General features: G+C 42.6%; 1 protein-coding gene across 5 annotated transcripts; it reads left to right on the top strand.

The window, feature by feature from the left end:
• Positions 1-11,658: 11,658 nt before the first annotated feature.
• On the top strand, positions 11,659-22,758 carry rnpc3 (RNA-binding region (RNP1, RRM) containing 3). 5 transcript variants are annotated; one of them, XM_027021526.2, is made up of 16 exons: positions 11,659-11,712; positions 13,520-13,682; positions 13,823-13,870; positions 13,964-14,073; positions 14,261-14,350; positions 16,265-16,376; positions 16,941-17,009; positions 17,458-17,603; positions 18,118-18,243; positions 18,538-18,695; positions 20,098-20,253; positions 20,694-20,788; positions 20,995-21,053; positions 21,609-21,741; positions 21,996-22,068; positions 22,392-22,758. In XM_027021526.2, the coding sequence occupies exons 2-16, from the start codon at positions 13,527-13,529 to the stop codon at positions 22,547-22,549; spliced, it is 1,689 nt and encodes a 562-aa protein (XP_026877327.2). In that variant the 5' UTR covers positions 11,659-11,712; positions 13,520-13,526; the 3' UTR covers positions 22,550-22,758. The 5 variants fall into 5 exon arrangements, with proteins under 5 accessions (XP_026877327.2, XP_026877328.2, XP_026877329.2 ...); XM_027021527.2 differs by having other exon boundaries at positions 11,664-11,722; XM_027021528.2 differs by lacking the exon at positions 11,659-11,712 and adding an exon at positions 11,786-12,131 and having other exon boundaries at positions 22,626-22,758.
• Positions 22,759-22,924: the final 166 nt, after the last annotated feature.

The raw sequence follows: 22,924 nt of genomic DNA, 5'->3' as shown, positions 1-22,924 counted from the left end.
TCATCGGTAGGGCTTCTGTGTGGTGTTGCCAGGACAACGCGTCCGCCCTGGTGTTTTTCTTCCCAGGCCTGTAGGTTATGCAGAACTTGAACCTGGAGAAGAAAATAGACCGGTTGTCAGGCCATGTCACATGTGGGTTGTGCGCACACAACCATGGCAGACCTAGCATAAGAGAGCGAGGACAGGAGGATAGAGGGAGGCAATGTGTTCTGTATGCGCCCTGTTGGTCATGAGGCGAACATGGGGGTAAGGTGGGTAATGTACCCCAGACCTACAGAGCCTCTGTCCAGGGCCAGCACACTCAGCAGGGAGGGTAGGGAAAATGCTCTTATCCCCAACCTTTTCACAAAACCCCAATCCATGATGTTGCCGGCTGCCCCCAAGTCTACTAAGGCTAGAGCAGAGAGCAGGTGGTTTTTATATGACACCTCGACTGGTATTTTACACATCAAGTGTATTGGGGAACAAATCACCGCAGTGTTACCTTTCTTTTGTTCCCCGGGACGGTGCCGTACTCCTGCCATGCCCAGCTGCATAGGCTCCTCTGGTGGGTCAGTCTGTCTGGCTGTTAAGGTTCCCTCCTTTTGTGGTGAGCCCTGGCTGAGGTACCAACGCAGCTCTTGCAGGAGGCGGTCGTAGGTGATGGCGAAACACATTACCTCGTTCAATGAGGCAGCTTCCTGCTTGCAGGCCAGCTCTCCCTGCAACTCTGCCCGTAGCCCTCCAAGGAATGCGTCGATCAGTGCGGGTTCATTCCGTCTTGTTCCTGCAGCCAGGGTTCGGAACTCCATGGCATAGTCAGCAGCTTGTCTGAGACCCTGCCTAAGGCGCAACAGGGCTTGTCTGCAGAGCATCCCAATGGAGGTGGTTGAACACAGCCCTTAGTTCCCGAACGAACTCGGAGTAGTCGTGCATCAGGGGTGATGCATTAGTGACTAGCACCGCACCCCAAGTCCGAGCTTTACCCGAGGCTGGTACCCAAAGAAGAGTTCACACTGGACAATGAACCCCTCACAAGTTTCTGAGTCTCCTCCATATGCCTCAGGGGTAGCGATGAGTCCTTTTACCCCTTCAGGCACCGGTGGTCTGATAAGGGGGTTGCCCTTTGCTCTGGACTCGCAGCCAGACAGTGCACATAATGCCCAATTACCTGCATCATTGAGCGAACCTCCCAGATCTCCTGCTTTTGCTGGTCCAGAGCCACCATCTGAACCGCTAGCAGGTGAGCCCAGACACAGCTGCTTGCTTTGCTTCTAGGTGGCCACGCATTCTGTGCTAATGCACAGCATTGTTCTTTGGGACCTGTGGGTGCATAAATAGGAGGACACAATGATGAGGAGTAGGTGTTTCCAATCAGTAATCAGGTGATTGAGAACGGGGTAGACAAATGCTCCGTCTGACGTGGGTATGTCCTTCTCGGTGGTGGACCGACCAACCGTGACAGCAATACATGATAACTACATTAATAAGATAGGATTCTAATAACTAAATAAAATACCAAAGCTTAACATCTTATTAAATAAAAAATGGTTCAATAAACTAAAACTCTATCTATCTGTCTGTCTACTCCTAGAACCTCAGATGCACTTTGCTTGCACAGCTGATGAAAGACGTCTGTTCTGTTTCTTTGGAAACCTTGTGTACCTACAATGAAACTTTTACTACCTCCTACTTAGATCAGCCTTTACCTCCACCCTATCTTCATGTATACCAGACAAAACAGGAAAGAGGAAAATGTTCACATCGCACACGTATGGTCATATGGTTACATGGAGAAGGGTAATGGCTAGAACAGAGGGGATCACACTAACAGATGCTAATTTAACAGACGCTGAGGGCAGCTACAAGTACCTACAAGTACCCATAGGCAAATGGAAATCATGAAGAGGTCGCAAGGAAAGCAGCCACGGGAGAAACAAGATTTGAGCAATCAACACCTATGCACTGCCAATTATCAGATACTCTCCTAGCATAATAAGAGAGCTTAAGGAAGAGATAGAAGCCACTGACATCAAGACAAGGAAATTCCTCACAATACATGGATGGCAACATCCAAAATCAAGCACTCTGAGACTGTACAGTAAGCTCTAGGAGCGGGGATGAGGACCAGTGAGCATCAGAGCCAGGAGCAGGGACCATCATGGGAGGAAAAACCCCTGCATGGTATGTACCAGCAGCATATAGTGGCTGATATGGAGAAATCCTACCAATGTCTGGAAAAGGCTTGATTGATGATAGTACAGTGGCAATAATCATGGCAACACAGGAACAAGCATTGAACTCAAGATCAATAGAGGCTGGGATCTACCACACCAGGCAGGACCCCAGTTGCAGGCTGTGCAAAGATGCCCCTGAGGCAATCCAGCACATAACAGGTATATCAGGCTGCTGTACATGCTGTCATAGCCAGGTGTGACCTTGTATTTCCCTCATGCACTACACGAGGTCCAGAACTGCCATCACACCATCATTTGCTTGTCATTTGGAGCAGTGGGAATGTCTTAAGAAGACTGAGAGTTATGGACACACCTCAAGTTGACAACCACCCCTCGTACATCTAATCATTATGTTTCACCACCTTCAAATGCAAGGAGGGGTTCCCAGCAGAAAATATAATTTTATGATGTTTTCAACAGATATATGTAGTATTTGCATGCCTCTGCTTGCCTGCTTCCAGTGAAGCATCTGGGCAATGAAGATGTTTCTAGTAACCCTGCTCTGCACGGCATGCTGCCTGAATTCCAGGCACAAGTATTAACCAGAGGCCGGCACCTACAGACATACATGCAAGGCAATTCTTGTAGTGACAAACAGAGAAATGCTTCAGCTTGGAAGTTGGACCTTGTGTCTGGGAGCTGAAGTAGTGTTTCTCTGTGCCAGTGCTAGGAACTAACCCCATGCACTTTGTGTCTTTTCTATGCATTAACACACCTAGCCAATTCATCAGAGAAAGGCAGCGTTTTGTGAGCCTTTTGTGAACTAAGTCTACTGTGTTAAAGTTGGGAAGATACTGTGCTCATATGCATATGAGCTGTTAAGACTGGTGACTATGAACCACTAATCTAGACGATCATGGGTTCAGCTCCTTATTAATAAAAATGTTAACTAATATCTCTGTGCACCTGTTTAAGGAAATTAAGACTATTTACATGAAAACTTTAATATTTTAAAGCTTTTTTAAAACTTTCAAACTAGTTTTGATCTTATTTATAGATTAATAGATAGATCATTGTTAAATTAACTCAAAATATGGCAAAAGGAAAAACAACAGAACTTGAAGTAAGTTGCTTGTAAGTACCATTTCTAGCTGTTTTGGGAAAATGTATTCAGCTTGGGAAAGCTGCTTTGGGAAAATGTATATTGTAAAAAGTGCAATACAAATAACATTAAATCAAATATCTATTCATGGAACTATTTACAGTTGCCATAGAATGCTACTAGGAGAGCACATCACCATGGTATGCTAGCATTCAGTTAGTGTAGAGTCTAAACTGCATTTCACTGTCAGGCAACATTGATGTTTGCCACTGCAGTCAAACATGTTTAAAAAAAATGCCATAACAATGATATTACCAGACTAATATAAAGGATTCACCTGCAGCACATGGAGTGTATTTAACATGTTTGTTCTCAAATCTTATTGTGTGCCATGTTTCCATTTTCAAAATATTTCACTGTCATGTTGAGAGGAGAGAAGGTTTCAGCTGCATGAGGTGTTATTTAGTAACAGAATGAGCTGAAAGACACAAAAAACACACAAAAAATCAAAACTTAGAAAACACCACTACAGACCTCAGCAAGCATAGTGATGGGAAGAAAGAAAAACACATGGAACACCAACGCTGACAGACAATAACCGACAAATGAAAGACAGAACCAAGAGTATTAATATACAGACCAGTAAATGTTTAACAAGACACAGGTGGAAACATGAGCACAGGAAAGCACATAACCAAAATAAAAGTGGAACTAAGACAAACTCAAAACAGAAAACATGGAAAGTGTTGTGGGAACCATGACATCAGAGGGACAATCATGACAAAATTCCACCCCACTCCATGTATAGCCCATGCAAACCAGAACCAAACAGACACAAACTCAGACGCAACAGACTAAACACAGACTAAACAGGGGCAAGAGCCAGGGCAAAGCATTGAGCAGGGACCGGACGAGAGAGCAGGAGGAGGCCCTTACAGGTACGGAGGCACGGTAGCAGCTAGCAGTGACATTCTGGGTGCAGGGCATGGCGGAGGGAGCACCCCCTGCAGGTGTGGTGCAGCACATACTGCACTCACCAGGGAATAGGGCATGACGGAGACGGTGCTCTCCGGTGAGCAGGAAACAGGAGGCTGAGCAATGTTTTCCATGGTGGTAACAGGCCTCAGACACAGACAAAAGAGCCCTGGGTGCTCCCTTTAGCTCAGAGTTCCTTGCACACTGGGCATGGGAGCAGACAGATGGACTATGAGTGAGGCAGCAACCTCTGGAGGGAAGGCACTGTGGGCAGCAGGGCAGGGGTAACTGAAAGCACTTGATGGTGCAGGACAGGGTGACTCAGGTCTGGTGGAGCCTTGCTGGTGTATTGGGGGGGGTACACTGGAGCGTTACCTGGTGTACGGGGGGGGGGGGGGGGTACACTGGAGCGTTACCTGGTGTACGGGGGGGGGGGGGTACACTGGAGCGTTACCTGGTGTACGGGGGGGGGGGGGTACACTGGAGCGTTACCTGGTGTACGGGGGGGGGGGGGTACACTGGAGCGTTACCTGGTGTACGGGGGGGGGGGGGGTACACTGGAGCGTTACCTGGTGTACGGGGGGGGGGGGGGGGGGGTACACTGGAGCGTTACCTGGTGTATGGGGGGGGGTACACTGACCTGATACAGTCCTTGCCTTGTGCAGGTCCATAAGGGAATCACAATCAGTCTGCTACTTGACATTCGCTGAACCCGGAGGAGTCTTGAATCCATCCAGTTTGTCCACAATGCGTTTAAATACAGCATTGAGCATCAGAGCAGGTGGGTGACCCTGAGCAAGCGGATGCTTCCTTATCAAGCCTAGCAAGGTCCTCTTGCTGCATCCTTGACTGGTCAATTATTCTGTCATGCTGAGAAGAGAGCAGGACAAAGTTGCAAGATGAGATATCATATCCTCCTTTTAATAAAAAGAACGAACCCAAAAATAAAAACTGCCATCACACCATCATTTGCTTGTCATTTGGAGCAGTGGGAATGTCTTGAAAAACACTAAACAGAAAATTGAATCTTAGAACAGAGAAAACAATACACTACAGAACTCTCAGTGAGTATAACAGCAGGAAGTAAGCAAACAGACAGAACACCAGTGCTAACAGTGATAATAACTGACAACTGAAAGACAGAAGTAAGGGGCATAAATACACAGGCCACTAAACAAGACACAGGTAAAAACATAAGCACATTTCCAAAAGAAAAGCAGAACCGAGACAAACTCAAAACACAGGGCACATGGAAAGCATCATCATGGGGAACAACATCACCAGAGGGGCACCTGTGACACTCACAGGGAATGGACCAAGAAAAATAAAATAGCTTGAGTTACAGGTACTAGAACCACATGGATATGCTGCAAAACAGACCAGGAATAACGCCTTGTTTGGATGCACCATTAAAATACAAATTTAACTGTTCTTATCCAGTGGGATTCTTATGTCTCTTCATAACTCTAATTCACTGGAATCAGATATAATGCAAACTCAATAGGCTGAACCATTATATGCTCCTTCAACAAAAAGTGGGACTTCCCAGAAAAGCCTAGTACGTCATGCGTGCAGTGCTCTGATTGAAAAAAAAAAAAAGAGGGAAGACCTGCCCAGGTGCAACACAGAGTGAGGGAGACCTACAGTGTAGATCAGATGGGTGAGTCTGAGGTCACGCAGTCCACCATGACTGGTATGAGGAGACCAGGGTAGCAGGGCTTCATGGATATCCAGAAAGGGAGATTCATGGTAAGATGAAGAGCTAGAAGGAGCATCAAAAGTAAGGAGAGTGAGTGCCCATCCTCAGACCACTGCCAAAATAGAACTCAGCACGTGCACTCGTGCATTACAGGCACATAGTAGTGGGCAGTAGACGGTTTGTAGAAATCAGCTGTAGAGAGGGTGCGGCTTTGGTGCACTGTACCGGATCTTGGCAGTGCAAGAGCCTTAAACAGTTAGGACTTTCTACAGATTTGAAAGGTCCCATCAAGTCAAATGATTTATTGCAACATACAAATCATGTACAAAATCGTTAATTTGTGAGTAGGAGGGACAATTTTGAGGTTAACCTCAGTGACGTATTAGAATGTGCAAACAAAAAAACCCTTAGAGTACAGTAGCACCTCCCTAACTCCAAGACATGATTTGATGTGTGAAACATTTGGTGCTTTCGAAAGCATGAATCCCTACCTCATTTGTACATAATACAACCATTACCTTACACAATAACCTATAAAAAGGCCACATCAAACCCTTATGTTAAGGAATCTTTTTTTCATAATGTTGTGTAGACATTAACCGAGAAAGACAGGAAATAAATTACATTCTAAATTTGGGCTGCATTTTTGATCAGATATTTAACAAATGAAATGTGAATTTAATCTGATTGTACTGTTAAATACAGCAAGGAAAGTAATTTATTGGCCAAATTGTGTTGCCTTTGTGCTGCATTTTAGAATGTTGGATTTGACATTAAATAGAGATTACAAGGTTAAAGTGTAGGCTGTCATATTTAATTGAAAGTTATTTTGTCTCTATTGTACATTGTACTAATCTGCATTTGCTGACTGTGCTTTCAAGGTTTTCACAAACTGCAAACACATGCCAAGAAAATAGCATAAAATAATCATAAAAGTACAGAGTCAAACCTAAGATGTGTTTAATCACAAGTTATGGTTTACACACCTCCCTCAGGGTACAATAATGACAGACATGAGGCTAGAATATCAACAGTTAAACCAAGCAGATGGAGCTCTGGTGTGAGGTCATCATCTTCCTTATTGACCATCAAACATAACTAGAACCTCTAAAACAAACAATGCACTTAGCTTTCTCAAAATATGCCAAATCAAAGTAGCATCTGTGGCAGGCTTTGGCTTATAGCCATGGAAATTTCATTCCTTACATTCTGCATAATTATTGGCTGACCTGAAATATCTAAGATATACCTTTCATTCCTCAGGTTTATTTTCTCACTCCATCACAGACACCGACCATACTAATATTGCATTCTCTAAGGATGTGTGAAATGAATCTCTGCATAAAGCCTTCCCAAAATAATTCCCATTCTGTGGTTTTCAGGGTCACAGTCTTGTACTTCCTGGGTTAATCCTTGTTACCTGCTGTGTTTGATTCTGTTCTGACCTCACCTGTCCTTGTGGGTTACTTACTCAGATTGGGCATACTCACACAAGCCACCTTGTCCCACCCCTTCCAAATGGCCAGGCTAATATTAAACAAAATCTATCAGTCAGTGAGCTATTTTTTTAAATTCTAAGTGACTTGAGTCAAAGTTACACCTGGTTCTATTTTTAAATGAATTGATGAGCTCACTAAGCAATAAACCCAATGTGATGCTATACATCAATAATCAAACAAGCCCAAACACATGGATGTAGTTATTCTGAACTGTATTATTAGAGCACATAAATCAGTGTTTACAAGAGCCAAAGTTTCTTGAGAAGCCAGCAGAGATCGACCATCTATTCTTCTCTGAATCTATGACATTTTTATAGGCTTTCATCACATTGAGATCATTTATACTGAAGCTTGACTAGCATAGTTGGAGGGCTGTGATTGCCCTGCATTAGGTTGTTCATTCATAAAATGTCGTGGATTAAGAAAGTGGGGTTTTTATTCATTTCTAATAATAGATATGAACAGTTATTTTTAACTGGACCAGTTATATTTTTAGCCCAGCTGTATCTGCTGGGCATAACTCTTACACCAAGACAGCTGCTTCTATAACAAATATGTTGATAATGGCCCAAAGCACCCGAAGCAAATTAACACATTCAGAAGCACAATTCCAGTGAGATAAGCCAGGATGTGGTCTTCCAGTTCCTGCCTATCTCTTGGCCTAATGTTGCCTTCTCAAAGTTTGTTGTTCTGCTTCCTGCAATCCCCATGCCCATGGGACTGAGACTGCTTTCACATGAGATCAAGCAGAGAACCAGAAGATCAAAACACAGGCAGTAAAGACAGACCCTGGCTAGGCCATGTCTAGCCCTCTCAAAACACATCTGCACAACACATTGCTGTGGAATCTTGTTTCAAATGCCATCATTCTCATATGAATGCTTCTCTTTCCTAATGTGGGCCAAATTAAACAAGTGATAACTTTAATTAACACCCCCCTCCCCCCCAGTGGTTTTATCTGATGTAATTACAAGCAGGGTGTGATCACACAAATGCCTACGATGTGTGCATGAGCATATGTTCAGTGTTTTAACCCTTCAGAGGGGGACAGAGAGAAAGAGTAAAATATTCAAGAAAAAAAATACTATGAAAGAGGGAAGGAAAGAAAGAAAGAAGAGGTGTATGATAGTTGTTGATAAAATGTTATCTATTAATCTATCTAGAATTTTATTTTTATTTTATTTACAAGTAGATTACAAGTATGCTGACAGAAGCCACATTGTTAAGGATGCTGAGGTCCATAACTAATAAAATCAAAACACATTCATCTCCTCATTGTACATTGTACAGTCCTAGTGTAGGACCTGTCTCTCACACTCCTTCTGAGGCAGACAGTCTACAAATGAAATCAACTATTCTTGTGCCATTGTCACTGTGATTTAATGCTAAGACCAGACAAGCCAAAAGATCTGCCAGAAACATTAGCCATTTATCTCCTCCTGATGTCACAGTAGACGTGACAGCATTATTAGGGTGCTGCTGTAACACCAATGTTACACAGAATTTGTACTTGGTAATTATGAATGTACTAAAATCATTACTTTGTCATACCCTGAACTACTTTATAAATGGTAGAAGCATTGATATGACAACAAGATTATATGATTCTCCATTAGCCCCCTACCACTAAGATATTCAAATTCTAATTTACACATTTGTTTGGGGAGTCATTCATGTTCAATATTTAAATACATTCAGCACAGGAGGCTGGATAATCCATGTTTAAGAATAAGGTGATCAGGTTATCAGGAGACTCAGAATCATCAGACAGAGAAAAAGTGGAATTTTTCATGAGGGCACTTTACCATCACTACATGAACAGCGACAGGGGTTGGAGATGGGTTGAATCCAGTAAAGCCTGCTTTAGAGCAGGGGCATAAACTGGTTAGGAGGAGTGTGCTGTCCACTCTGGGGTCAATATAGCTTTGTGATCTCAGTGCTTCTCCACCAATCTCCATTCGCGCCTGAAAGAGTACACTAATGTTTGTTATTAGCCAACATCTCTAACTGGGCCTTGCACTCTCACTTCACACCAACTCTCATCTATAAAAAGGCCTTGAGAATGAAGGGAGTTATGCTACCATCTTACTGTTAAAATTCTTTGAAAACTGGTGTTATTAAAAAAAAAAAAACATAACTTAAAACTTAACTTAAAAAATAACACAATAACATAACTTCAGCTGAATAAAACTTTTCAACCTACATAAAAAACTCAGAAAACACTAGGAGGGTTTAATTCACACAGGGAGGGGTTTGGGTCTGATGCAATGCACCACAGAATAACCTGGAAACACTTCATTCAGCTCTACACCCATGTGTCTGTATGCATGTGCTTTAGTTATGCATTCTGGTCACTTGACTGATGTTTTTATACTATATAATAAGTCAACTGTCCTGAAGGTAGCAGGAAGTACATGCTTCTCGGGATGCAGCTGTATATTAGTATTGCTCATAAACTGTAAAGCAAGATGCTTCCAAGGACCATGTATAGTGTCAGCATACATTGGCAACAATCATTTCCTTCATATAAAATTTTGAAAAGGGAAGCCTGAGTAGCAGAAGCTCAGCTCCTGGTGACTGCACAACTCCTGGTTACTACCCAATACTATATACCATCTAAACACCATCATCTCGGTAGTGTTGTGGTGGTATGAGGTCAATATTAGTGCAAATCGAGCCACATGCCCTCTTCAGGTTGCTAAAAGTCAAGGCAAACTAACAAACAAACATGTCAACATCATTCTGAGCATTCTCCTCACACTGGAAATGATGTTGATACTGCAGGAACATCAACAAGCCTTGAAGACTGAGCAGTAGAGACACTGTACAAGTAGCTTCCATAAAATGTTCCTTCCACAGTAAAGATAGTACTTCACTGTTATTGATAATTCATATGGTGTTGGGATACAGCAAGGTGGAAGGGGAAGAAGGCAGAGGTTTATGTTTATTTACATTTATTTATTTATATACATTTCTATACTTCATTTCTACACACACACATTTATATATATATATATATAAATCCTAAATAAACGTTAAGGGAAAAAGATCCCAAAACAGACCAGATAACACAGTCTAAAATCTGCATCAGCTCTGTGGATGGTCCCCACGTCTCAGGGCGGATGAAGCCAGGTTTAGACCAGTCCAATTTGGACACCCACTGGTGGGGTGGTCCCTCGGTGCCCCCCTCTACTCTACTACAACCACTGCAGGACAGGCTTCAGACTGGATCGGGTGTCCAGAGCTCCACCTTCACCTGGGAAGTCTCTGGGCCAGCCAGGCTGAAAGGCGGCATTGTCTCCCCATGTAAGGAATGCCCATGTTTTAAGCAAAGAGACGAGTCCATTTGCACAGGAATTTGGAGGCTCCCCGACAACATTTAAGGGAAGAGCTCCAAGTGGGGTCTGTATGAACAGAGTGTCAGTCCTCAAGTGATGGTTCTCAGTGTATAACGTTTAAAAAGTTGGGGGTTCTCTCCTTAGTTTGGAACAATTCCATTCATGCAGTTTAGCACTAAAAAGGCTCCAGCTGTGAAGATTTTACTGAAAAGAAAAGTTTTTGTCTATGGTCTACACTGTGCTATTTTTCCAATGTAATGTTTGAGTGATAATTGTAATTAAGCATCGCAATGATGCATTGCATTTTTTTTTATTAAAGATAACAGTGAGTAGTGGTTCCAAGACGTTTTAGACCAAGGTGAAAAAAAGATTAAAACAGCATTTCTTACTAAAATCCTATTATAATACATTTTATCCTCTTCTGAATTATATATCCTGTCAGATATACTCATTATACTCCTAGCCAATCTGTATGTAGCCGAAAAGAGTGTACAATAGAGAAACGGGACTGACTTCTGATTGCAGCTACTACACATCCTTTCCCTTAGGGTCAAATTATGATATTATTGATAGTCTGAAGGTTCTTATTTGAAGGTTCTTTTTTGATGTTACTGACAGACTGAAGGTTCCGTTTTCGTAATAGGTTCTTTTTGTTTGGTAATTTCCTTTTTAACTATATTTTTACTGAAAACTAGAGAGTATGAGCGTGGAAAATCATTAATTTACATACACTGACATCTATTGGCTAAAACTGGCAATTTTATTTTCCTGAAATTCTTGGGTTTGACCAATAATGATTGACATCCTTTATAGGCCAAACGTTGAAGTCTAAAGAGGAGCGGTTCCGTAGATAACCAATGAGCTATCAGAACTGTTAGACATGGCGTGATCGCCCCGCCCTCGATGTTTGCGAAGAGAGGACTTCGGAGCGAATTTTAACCAGGTAAAACGAGGTATTTGAGAGCTAGTATGTTTCGTTTTTCTGGTTTACGTTGCTGGTGTTGGTTAGACTTCTACATTTTGGATTCATTTAAAGGCGATTTTCGTTACTAATTGCATGTGTTTTTAAATATATATTCCTTTAGCTAACAGGCTGGGCTGCTAACAAACAGCGAGTAAGATAGCTAACAAGCTAAGCTAGGTTAGCTATCCTAGGTTACCAAGCCTTAACTAGTTAAGTTAACTGCTAGCTTAGTTAGCTGGATAGGTTATCTAACTTAACTTATCATTAGCATTAACGAGTTAATGTTCGCTGTATGTCGGCAGTATTTCCATGTAGCTAGTTTGCTGTATTTTCCTGTGTCAACCCTATGATGTCTGTATGTTCCTAGCTAGGTCGGGATATGTAACTATATCGGCATGGTACGTATCGTCTACAGACGTATTAGCTAGTTGGGTAGTTGTTTTATCGTGGAGACTTTTTCGTGTCTTGTTTATTCAATAACTCGAGTGTTCGCATTTGTTCTGGTACTCGGAGCTATTATAGCTAATTACCCATGATATTTTATTGGCAGGTCAGTAACATAAGGCCGCGACATTAACTTTGTGATCACGGGCAATAGCATAAGCAGCAGTCGTAAACACTTTCTTCATAGTATACCCACCTTTAGCACCCACTTATGCTTTTCTTATGTTTTACACCAAGTCTACAACAAGAGTGGAATTACTGCAAACTCGGTCATTCGAAGGCTATTTTCCAAAGATGACCTTTAGCCAAGTGTTGTGTAATTTCATATCGTCAAAGGCCTACAGTAATAATACAATTAAATATAGATTTGTTAGGTTTAAACACTCCACAGGGTCTGTAATAGTGTAAATCCATAAATGACATCTGTTAAGACAACTTACATTTACCTGACACTTTTATCCAAAGAGACTTACAATTATGAATGAGCACAACTTGAGCAATTGAGGGTTAAGGGCTTTGCTCAGGAGCTCAACAGCAGCAATTTGGCAGTGGTGGGGCTTGAACCAGCAGCCTTCCAATTACAAGTCCAGTAACTTAACCACTGAGCTACCACTTCTACTAAATAAAAACATATAATTGAGACTATTGCATAGGAGTCACTGTAATCAGAATGTTTAGGTGACTATTAAAAGGGTTAATACAGTTCAAAGCAAGGAGAGGAATACAAGCAAACAATGCACTCACCAGCCTTGTGAGTAGAAACGTATACCTACATCCCTGCCCACTTCAGATACACACATCGTATGTGTTTATAATTACAAACTACCCAGATTTTGACATGTACAGTCAGGCACCTCCTTCACCGGTTATCACTGCTCAGTTTCTGACCACTGCTGAGTGGATATTATTTGAGTGACTCATTGACACTTGTGTGATAGTGGCATGACTGTTGGGGTTCAGGTGGTTGCATGGTCTTTTCATGTGACTATGTCTCTAATGGAGTGGTATGCCACCCAGTAATGTCCAGACAGTTTTATTTACATCCATTTCTGAAGTCAGAAACTGGCCATTGATGACTATCACAAACTGGGCATGTCAGCAGATTAGCAAAAGACAGATATTTTGGGTATGTGAACACAATCTGATCTGGGATAGAACTGGCATAGAACAGACTTCTTGGTATGTCATATTTCTACCTCAGTGAAATATAGGAAGTCCCTAAAATGTCAATTCATGGCCAAATGAATAAAAAATAAACAAATACAATTAGAATCACTAATTATTCTAAATGCTATTGCTGGAAATATATGTAAAAAAGACCCGTATTTTGCTGCATTTCCAGGCGAGCTATGGCAGAACGGTCGGAGGATGAGGTGCACATCAGAAAGAGCAAAACCCTCTTAGTGAGACATCTTCCTGCCGAGCTGAGCCACAGCGAGGCAGAGGACCTGCTCAAGTACTTCAGCGCCTCTTCGGTCCGCGTGCTCTCTGAGAAGGGCCCTCTAGTAAGTCTGAACATATTAGATTTATTTGTTTGTTTATTTTTAAATGTTTTGTTATTGTTTTGATTTCTTGAGTGATATGATTGAGTTGATATGAGTGATAACTGCTGTGCTTTGTCTTAACTGTTGTTTTCATCCTTTAGAAACACACTGCTTTCGCCACTTTTTCTAGTGAGACTGCGGCCTCGAAGGTAAAGCTCAAATGTTGCTCTTCTGGGTGTTTTTATAGTTTGCAGCTCTTCTGCGCTGGTGTAAGTGGTGGTTCCTCTCACATTCTTCCACAGGCCCTGAGAAGACTACATCAGCTGAGGATTCTGGGTCATACACTAGTCGTTGAGTTTGCAAAAGATCAAGATAATGTCACTGTGTTGGACAGCCCACCCCACCCTGACAGGTAACCACATCCCAATTCAATCCCACTAGTGTGGTTTTCTGCAGAGGCTCGAATTGAAATCTGTCTCAGCCTTGTCATAGTGTGGAACTTATCAGGAACATTTTTCACAGTGGATTTCTTTGTACCACCTCTTTCTTTGATAAAAAAAGAGGTGTGTGTGGTTTAATAGCAGAAATTCCCATTTCAGGTGTGCTGACAACCAAGATGGGAAGGAGAAAAAGGAGATTCCACAGCCATCTGTCTCTCTTATTGATACCAGCATTGCTCCAAGTCTCGGGTGAGTGTGAAAGCCCTCTCGCATGTGTGCGGGCCAAGCAGACGCCGTCACGGCGTCCTCAGGACGGATGAGTGAGAGTTGCCGTCAGCTTCCTGTTAAAGGCATCCTAGCCATCTCTCAGGTGAAAACCTGGCAAGACTGCTGAAAGTCTTCCTTTTTGATAGAACATGCAGCTGTACAATGGTACTATTACACAGAAGCCTAGTGCCCAGAAAGAAATGTGTGTTTATAATTACGTGTACAGCGTTTAGCAGATGCTCTTATCAGAGTAAATATGTGCTCCACTGCCAGCTCAAATGTTAGGTGTATGAGTTTAGGCCATGTTACATGTTGTAGCTGTGTTTTGAAGTGCTTTAAAATAAACTTCATAGGCAAAATTAAAATATTATCATTTTTAAATATTTTAATGTAATTTTCTCGAAGTTATTTAACATTCTTTTGTAAAATGTATTTTGCAAACATAGTTCAGGTAGACACAGAATCGCACTAAATATGTCATGAAAAAAATAAGTAAAACCACAACTGAAGGGGAACAAATGAGAACTGGAGGCTAACAGCACTAAAACAGTGCTATCAAAATTGCCTGTCTTAGCTCACATAGAGAAATATACTTCTCAGTCTTTCACCTAATTTGGTGAATAATATATATATATATATATATATATATATATATATATATATATATATATATATATATATATATATATAGATATATATATATATAGATATATATATATATATATATATATATATATATATATATATATATAGATATAGATATATATATATATAGATATATATATATATATATATATATATATATATATAGATATAGACATATATAGATAGATAGATAGATAGATAGATAGATAGATAGATAGATAGATAGATAGATAGATATAGATATAGATATATAGATCATTCAGGCACTTTGTGTAATTCTGTCTGAGGGTCACAGAGATTTCTTTTGTGTTTGTTTTCTGAGCAAGAACACATGAACACAGCAGTAGCTCTGCTATTTTTGCAGACTGTTAAGCTCTTTTGGCTTGTGGAGAAAGAGCAAGAGAGTGAGTGTGCTAGTGTGCATGCATATGTTTCTTTCTTTGTGTGTGTGTGTGTGTGTGTGTGGCTAGCTGTCAGCTACAGCCTCATGTCCGATAGCGAGGCCGGGTCTTGCTGCGTCTGCTCCGCGCTGACAGCCCTTCTGCTCTTGCCATTTGGTGGCCCCAGGTGGCAGTTGATAAAGAGGCTGAGGGCAACCATGTAATTTCACTAAGAACTGCGCTCACATCACCTTCATTCACACTCATCACTTCCACCTTTTTATTTATTTCATTGTTTGTTGCTTTGTTTCTTTAGTATAGCTTGTTGTTCAGAATTCAGTGATGCCTGAATGTGTTTGTCTGAATTCTTGTTTCTGGATAAGCCTGTGGCTGAGTCAGGCCTGATATTGCTCGGAGAGACAGAGACACGGCTGAGACACGTAGCTCCAGTCACAGAGGCACAGCTGAAAGGGTCCAGGAAAATGTGCCAGTGGTCGCCACGGTGACCTCCTAAGAGCCTCCTGTAAGAGCAGAAATCAAAGCAGTTCCTGTGGAAGGCTCGCTTATGGCAGAATGTGCTGGAACCACGTAACGGGAACAGTGTCCTTTGCTTTTTAACTTGTACCTTCTCCTGCTGTGTGCTTGGGCGGTGGTGTAAAGCAGGAGGTTGCCACTATGTGGGGTTTGAATGGGCTCGTTCCCATACACCTCCAGCCTGTCGCTCCTGTCCCTGAATAGAGGTATGCTTCCGACTGCACGCTGTCTGCTTGACATTTGCAGCGGGTAGCTAGGCGAGCCTTCATAGGGATTATTTTGGAGGATGTCCGGCCTGGCCCAGACTCACATGCTCAACGTGCTTCTGCCCCTGCAGGCTGAAATTTCAAGCAAACCCGACGCTGAAATATTTATACCCTCCTCCTTCAAGCGCGATTGTGACAAACATCACACACGCCCTTCTGAGCGTGCCCAAGTTTTATGTACAAGTGAGTACAAGCTATATCTTTTCATTTAAATTATAATCCGTAAACAAACACACACACACACACACTGTTCATATGTAAACCCCCTCCCTTTAAAATCAGAATCAGAATATTACAGATTAAGTGTGATTTTGAGTCCACACTACAAAGATGAAATAAGAAATATCTTGGCTGGATATTGGACAAAATATGAACACACTCTTGCAAAAGATGGGTTGTGGATTTGACGTCTTCCCTGTTGAGATAAGCCGTTCCTCTTCAGTGAGCAATAAGGATGCAGCTGTGGTTCCTCATTAGGCCTCATGATGGTGCTAGCACTTTTCTGCTGTTCTGTTTGCGAGCACTGCTGAAGGTTTTCTGAATTGGCGATCAGCTCCTTGATGCTGGGAAATATATTCCCACACCGCAATCTTGCCTACATATGGAGCAACAGTCACAATTATTGTTTGTGTCTGAGAGACGCATAACAGCAGGTGTAAAGAGGCGTAATACAAATAAATGTACAAACGCACAGAGAGTCTGCTGCTCTCTTGTATTAGCTGAGCAATTGAACGTTCTCCTCCACAGGTTCTTCACTTGATGAATAAGATGAGCCTGCCGTGTCCGTTTGGACCTGTCACAGCCCGTCCTCCAGTGGTAAGCCTGTGAGATGGCCCCCTTCTAATGCTCTGCACCAGACTGGGTGACCCAGCGTGCTATATGTTCTTCTTGTAGTCCACCTGCTACTGCTGGTGCTACTGCTACTAAACTTGTGCTATTTTAACGGAATTCAATTCAGGATCCACTAATTCGACATTCTTAACTGGGAATCAGCACACACAGATGATGCGTTGGTGGGTGGTGCCTGTGTACTGATTGGGAAGTCTATAGAATGTTCACACTGATTCGTGTGGATTTATGGCTCTCTTTCAGAATATTCTGAATCCAGTTGTCACGTGCCAACACAGCATGCTTATAGGCACAGTCAGTGTGTTCTGGTTGAAGTATCAGTTTGTAGCACAGCTGGGGAATACAGGGCTGAAATAGATGATTGGATATGGCTGAGAGCTGGTGCTGAAAGATCCCCCTGTGTGCACTGTTTCAGTTTGAACTGGCTCATGGCCTGCTGCCCCTGCTAGTGCCCCTGCCACCCCCCTTTCCCCCAGAGAACCCACCCCTGCCAGAGGGCGCTGACGAGGCCTCCAACGAGGAGTCTGAGTACGAGAGCGGAGATGATGAAGACAAGGAAAGGTTGGATTTGCAAACACACACACTCCTGTTTCATTTAGCATCACTGACATCTTGATCTGGAGCAGTTTCACTGAGGAATTGAAGGAAGCTGCTCTGATTGGTTGGGAGCATAATGTAAATGGAAAGAGGCAACAAATCCTGCCTCATTTTATCTTTGTTGTTCCTGGATAAGCCAGAGGAAAATGACTGGCATGTGTGAGGTGTTTCCTGAATTGAAATGTACTGCTTGTCTGGACAATATAGTTTCCTGCACATCAGGACTCTTTGTATTTGGAAATTGTACATGTGAGTTCATTTGTCTTTGTGTAAATTGCCTAGCGCTGTTTGTCTCTGCAGTTGCAGCGAGCCTCAGACCCATAAACGATTGCTTGTCTGGCTCCATTGAGCCATAGTACTCTAGCACACTTAAACAGCACATTTTGTTTTCTTTTTCTGTTCGATGGTTTTTACATTGTGCTCGATAGACATAAATGTTTAATATGTTGCTCTTGTCCTCCACCTGCTCTTCAACCAGGATGATTAGGCTGATGGGGCTCGTTAAGCAGCCAGTTAAAAGACCCCTGAGACCAAAGACTGCTTCCAAGAGGAAGAAACCTAAGCTGAAAGATCTCCTCTTCGCTCCCAAACCAGACTCCCACAGGTATGGCACACACTCTTCTAGCAGAGCTCACAGTAGTTAGAAAAAGACCACCCAGCTTTCAGAAAACAAAAGATGGCTGTTTCTGTGACTTGATTTTAAGATGTGGAAATGCAGCCACAATTCCCCGAAACATGACATTCGGCAGTGCTGTTCCCTCTTTATGCCTGTAAAATGTGATGAAATGTTTGAATGAAAGTGAACTTCTGTAACAGTGGTAGGGATGGGTATGGGGACATGAAGGCATATGGTAGCCCCAGACAAAATGCAGAAAGTAAAGTCTTCACTGATTACTAGCACTCCAGGCCCAGGCCTGCAGCCGTCGGACGTGTTTGAGCAGCCGCTGTCAATCGGACCCAAGAAGATCGAGTTTCACATTTCTTCAGAAACGTCCACCACTGTCCGGGAGCTGTGCGACCAGCCCCAGGATCTGAGTCCACTGGAGCAGGAAATAGGTGAGCCTCTGTGACTGCACTTCCTGTGGGGTATCCTTGCATACTTCCCCATCCTTCATCCTTTCCTCCTCTTCCTTCTGTTGCTGATGTCACACCTCCTTGAGCACCCTGCCTAGAGACCCAAGCTCCATGAGCCATTTCCTGAGACAACCTGTTTAATTAACATGGCAATTAGCTGGGAGAATAGGAGCTCAGCTGGGGGGAGGGGGTGGCACTGCTTGGCGCTGTCTCCAGCCGAAGTGGTGATGGCATGTGGGCTCGAGGACTGGCTCCATGCTGGTGCTCATGACTTTCCTGGTGGCCCACCATTGTGCACACCATTATATCGCAATTCCTGTCAGACGACCACTGAACTGTAGGGAAATTTATCAGGATGTTGCGCAGCATCGTAGGATTGCCATTTTGAGTTTGGTGCTCATAAACATTCACCTTAAGCAAAAAAGAATGAGGTATGGCTTTCCAAGTCAAACATGCACAGACAAACGGCTTTCCTAACAATGTAAAAGTATGGATGTTGTAAGGTAGTTCTTTCCATTCTTCTAGCTTTGGACAGATAAACAATTTTGAAGAGAAGAGGATAAGACAGTGTTGTTTGGATTAAAAACAGATATATAGAGAAAACTAGATCCAGTTCTCTGAGGGGAATTTATCAACGCAGACTCTGGCTTTCTGCTCTGGTGCACACACAACACTAGATCTGTGTAACACGTTTCTGAAGGATTTGTACTGGCCCACTGGTCTTCATAATTTTTCTTAGCTTTTTGCTTACTGCTAACTGCCTGCACTTTCCCCAGGCCTCTGAGAGTAGGCACCATGGAACAGAGACACCCCCCCCACCCAACACAACCTTCCCACTGTAAAAGACCGGTCCAACAGACAGAGTGAAAGGCACAGACCTTTGGGGTTTGCATCGATGCTGCCTTTTCCTTTTTGGTTTTCTCCATCATCTGAAATGCTGATAGGATGAAAGAACTGAGTGTAACCTTTTAAGTGCCTGCTGAAAACGTTCTGCCTCCGATGGTTCGCCTGGGAGGGCTCCATTTTGAATACTCGGGATGGAGGCAGTTGTTTGGCCTCCTGTCGCCTGGTGTGTCCGCTCTGACATCACCACAGTGCTGCACCTGCTGCTTTTCTAATCTGTTGGTGAACTGCTATTACCAGCCACACTTATTGTTACTAGCAGTCAGAGCATGTATAATTATCCAGCCATTATAATGGCAAACTTGTACCAGTCTGTTCATACTGGCTCAGAAAACAATGGAGTTCCTTCAGAAATAATGAGAGAATCAGAAATGGCCACTAATAATAGTGGGGGTGACTGCACACATGATTCAGGGTTTTATAGGAGCAGGCACTGTGTGGCATTTTCTGTCCTAATTCTGCTCATGGTCCCCTCCCCCAGACCCAGCAGAGCTGGGCCCTGGAGCCGGGGGGTTTGGAAAGATGTACCCCAGCACTCAGGCCAGCATGCAGGAGGAGAGTGGTGAGGAACCAGAGGTCATCCCCTCTGAGTTCATTTCCAGAAGGGAACTAGAAGACGGCAGGCTCACCAGAGATGGTATGGGAGTTTTAAAACAGTTCTTTTACATAGGAAATTGTACACAGCAGTTGTACACATTTTGCTACCTTGGACATTTTGTCCTACGAAATGTCAAATACACTACAAAACTACAAATAAGATGGTTGTTTCGTTTTTCGAAACACTATACCACTTCATTTGAAATAGGATGTTCACCATCATGTCAGAAGGGATCAATTTAAGAATCACTAAGTTGATTATAAACAAGCTACAGTGTCATAACAGAATCTGTTTCTATGTGTATGATGAATCTGTTTATATGTGTATGAGGAGTTTATATGTCTTTTTAATAAAGGTGTGTGTGTGACGTTATTTCTAATGGTATAAGAATAGATATTTCATGATATTGAGAGCTTTAGCTGATATGAATTTATCAGAAACTCAGTGATGCTGGTAATATGCATTTTGGTGTCTGTCAGAGATAAAGAAAATGTCCGTGTTCAAGAATTATGATCCAGGGGAACCAACCTGCAGGCTTTATGTGAAGAACATTGCAAAACAAGTAGAAGAAAAAGTAAGTACATCTGGAGGCCAAACTCTGACATTGCCCCACAGAGAAAAAGACTTCTGCATTCACTTTTATACCTTTGTGAATTCATTACATCCAGTACATGGTGTTTCATGCTGGATACCAGAATGCTGTGTGAACATCCTCGAGTCTTGAATTAAACAACACCCGAATGTGCGGCTCAAATGTGCTCATTCGTGTCTTTACCTCAGGACCTGAAGTACATCTATGGGAGATACATTGACACCTCATCAGAGGAAGAGAGAAACATGTAAGTTGCACCAGGCTGGGTGTCGGCCTTAATCAGAGCCTCAGCTTCACCTGCCTGTTATCAGGGAATCAGAGAAACTGTACAGCTTCACAGCAATACTGGAAAAAGAGGAGGGCTTCGATGTGTGCAAGAACAGGTGTAGAGTACCCTGCAAAGGCTGTTTAACTTTCATCGACAAGGTACTTGGTGTATCCAAGGGGCAGAAGAATATTAGCACAGAGGAAAATGGCAGATATTGACTACATATATATGTTATATACTACATATATGTATATATATGTTATATACTACATATAACATAGCATATAACGAGGGTGCCAAAATCTAGTCCTGGAGATCTACTGCCATGCAGGGGTTTATCTCCAAGCCAAACGGAACACGCCACATATGACTAAAGCCTTTCAGCAGCATGAGAGTCTTACAGCCAGGTGTGCAGAGCCAAGTGAACTCAGCAGGGTGGCAGGTCTGTAGGCCTGGAGCTGGGCAGCCCTGGACGCACAACAGCTAACGGATCTGTGCAATAACATACGGCTTGTCTGTGTTTGGCCTGTCCAGGTTTGATATAGTTTTAATGAAGGAGGGCCGAATGAAAGGTCAGGCCTTCATCGGCCTCCCCAGTGAGAAAAGTGCAGAGAAGGCCTTGAGGGACACCAATGGATTCCTCCTCCACGACAAGCCCCTTGTGGTGGTATCCTTCACTCACTCATTGCTCCCTGTTCAGGGAAAATGTCAGCGGATCACCTGGCCGTGATTTTCTGAAGCCCATTTCAGCCTGCTGCTGATTTGTGTGCTTAAAAGGAATGGGCATGAGGTTTGAATGCCAGTTGCGTCTCTTCAGATGTGCCATGAATTTTAATTGCTAAGGTTTGCCCTTTACCAGCTTTAATCAAAGGGTGCTGGGTAAGTTTGCACTGTGTGTTTTACTCTTAACTCAAAATCCAGCAATTTGCCCGTTCGGCCAGACCCAAACAGGAGGCAACAGAGTTGCGGACAAGAGCCAAAAAGCGTGAAACAGGTGAGCAGAAGTAGCAGTGATCCCAATATTTGTAATAATTTAACATTGTTCATACATTTTTAATTTACACCTACATGAGCACTTACAGTAAACAACTGCTGTGTTAGCACTTGTTGAACATACTGAAAGCAAGCAACAAGTAGTTAAATCCCTGAAAATAAAGATTAGTAAGAGAATGTGTGAAATGCGCTGGGAGCTTGACCCAATCAGCTGTTTCTGTGCGAGGATGCAGGGTGAGCATCCTGAGAGCACTTATTTAGTTATTTATTTTTTGCTTTGATTTTGTTCGCAAAACTTCAATTCGACATTTGTCCTTGTTGAAGATGTTGAGGGCACATCAGATGCCTCAGTCATGATCCTGCAGGACTGTTTGTATCCTTATGCATCCATATCCTTTAAGAAAAGAGATTTAATACGTTTGGTGCCGAGTTGTTTGATTATTTATTTTTGTGTCAGTCCACATGAAGTATGTGTTAGGTAGGAGAAAGACGGGTGCTGTTTCACCTGCTCTTTGTCTGTTTGGGTTCTATGTGTTGTTCTCTCACTTTTGCTTCCAGTCCCCAGGTGATGAGTCCCCTGTGTCTTCAAGCAAAAAAAAAGCTGCAATTAAGTCGCATGTAAAACTTATTTTTATGTATTTGACTTACTTTATGGTGTGTTGCAAATAAATAAAAATAAATATTTCACATCTGCTGCTCTAAATGTCTATTTTTGCTGATGTCTTTGATCTTGAGATTGCTAGTTATTTTTGCTTTGTTTCTGGGTGTTGATTTTGACTAAGTGTTCTCATTTCAGTCTCAAAGATAAACTGTAATAGCCAGCCAGAGTGGAATAATATGGCTTATTGGTTGTGGAT

This window comes from Electrophorus electricus, chromosome 10 (assembly GCF_013358815.1).
Source record: "Electrophorus electricus isolate fEleEle1 chromosome 10, fEleEle1.pri, whole genome shotgun sequence".
Classification (NCBI taxonomy): domain Eukaryota; kingdom Metazoa; phylum Chordata; class Actinopteri; order Gymnotiformes; family Gymnotidae; genus Electrophorus; species Electrophorus electricus.
The sequence above is the reverse complement of the archived record's forward strand: the minus strand, read 5'-3'. Positions and strand labels throughout refer to the sequence as shown.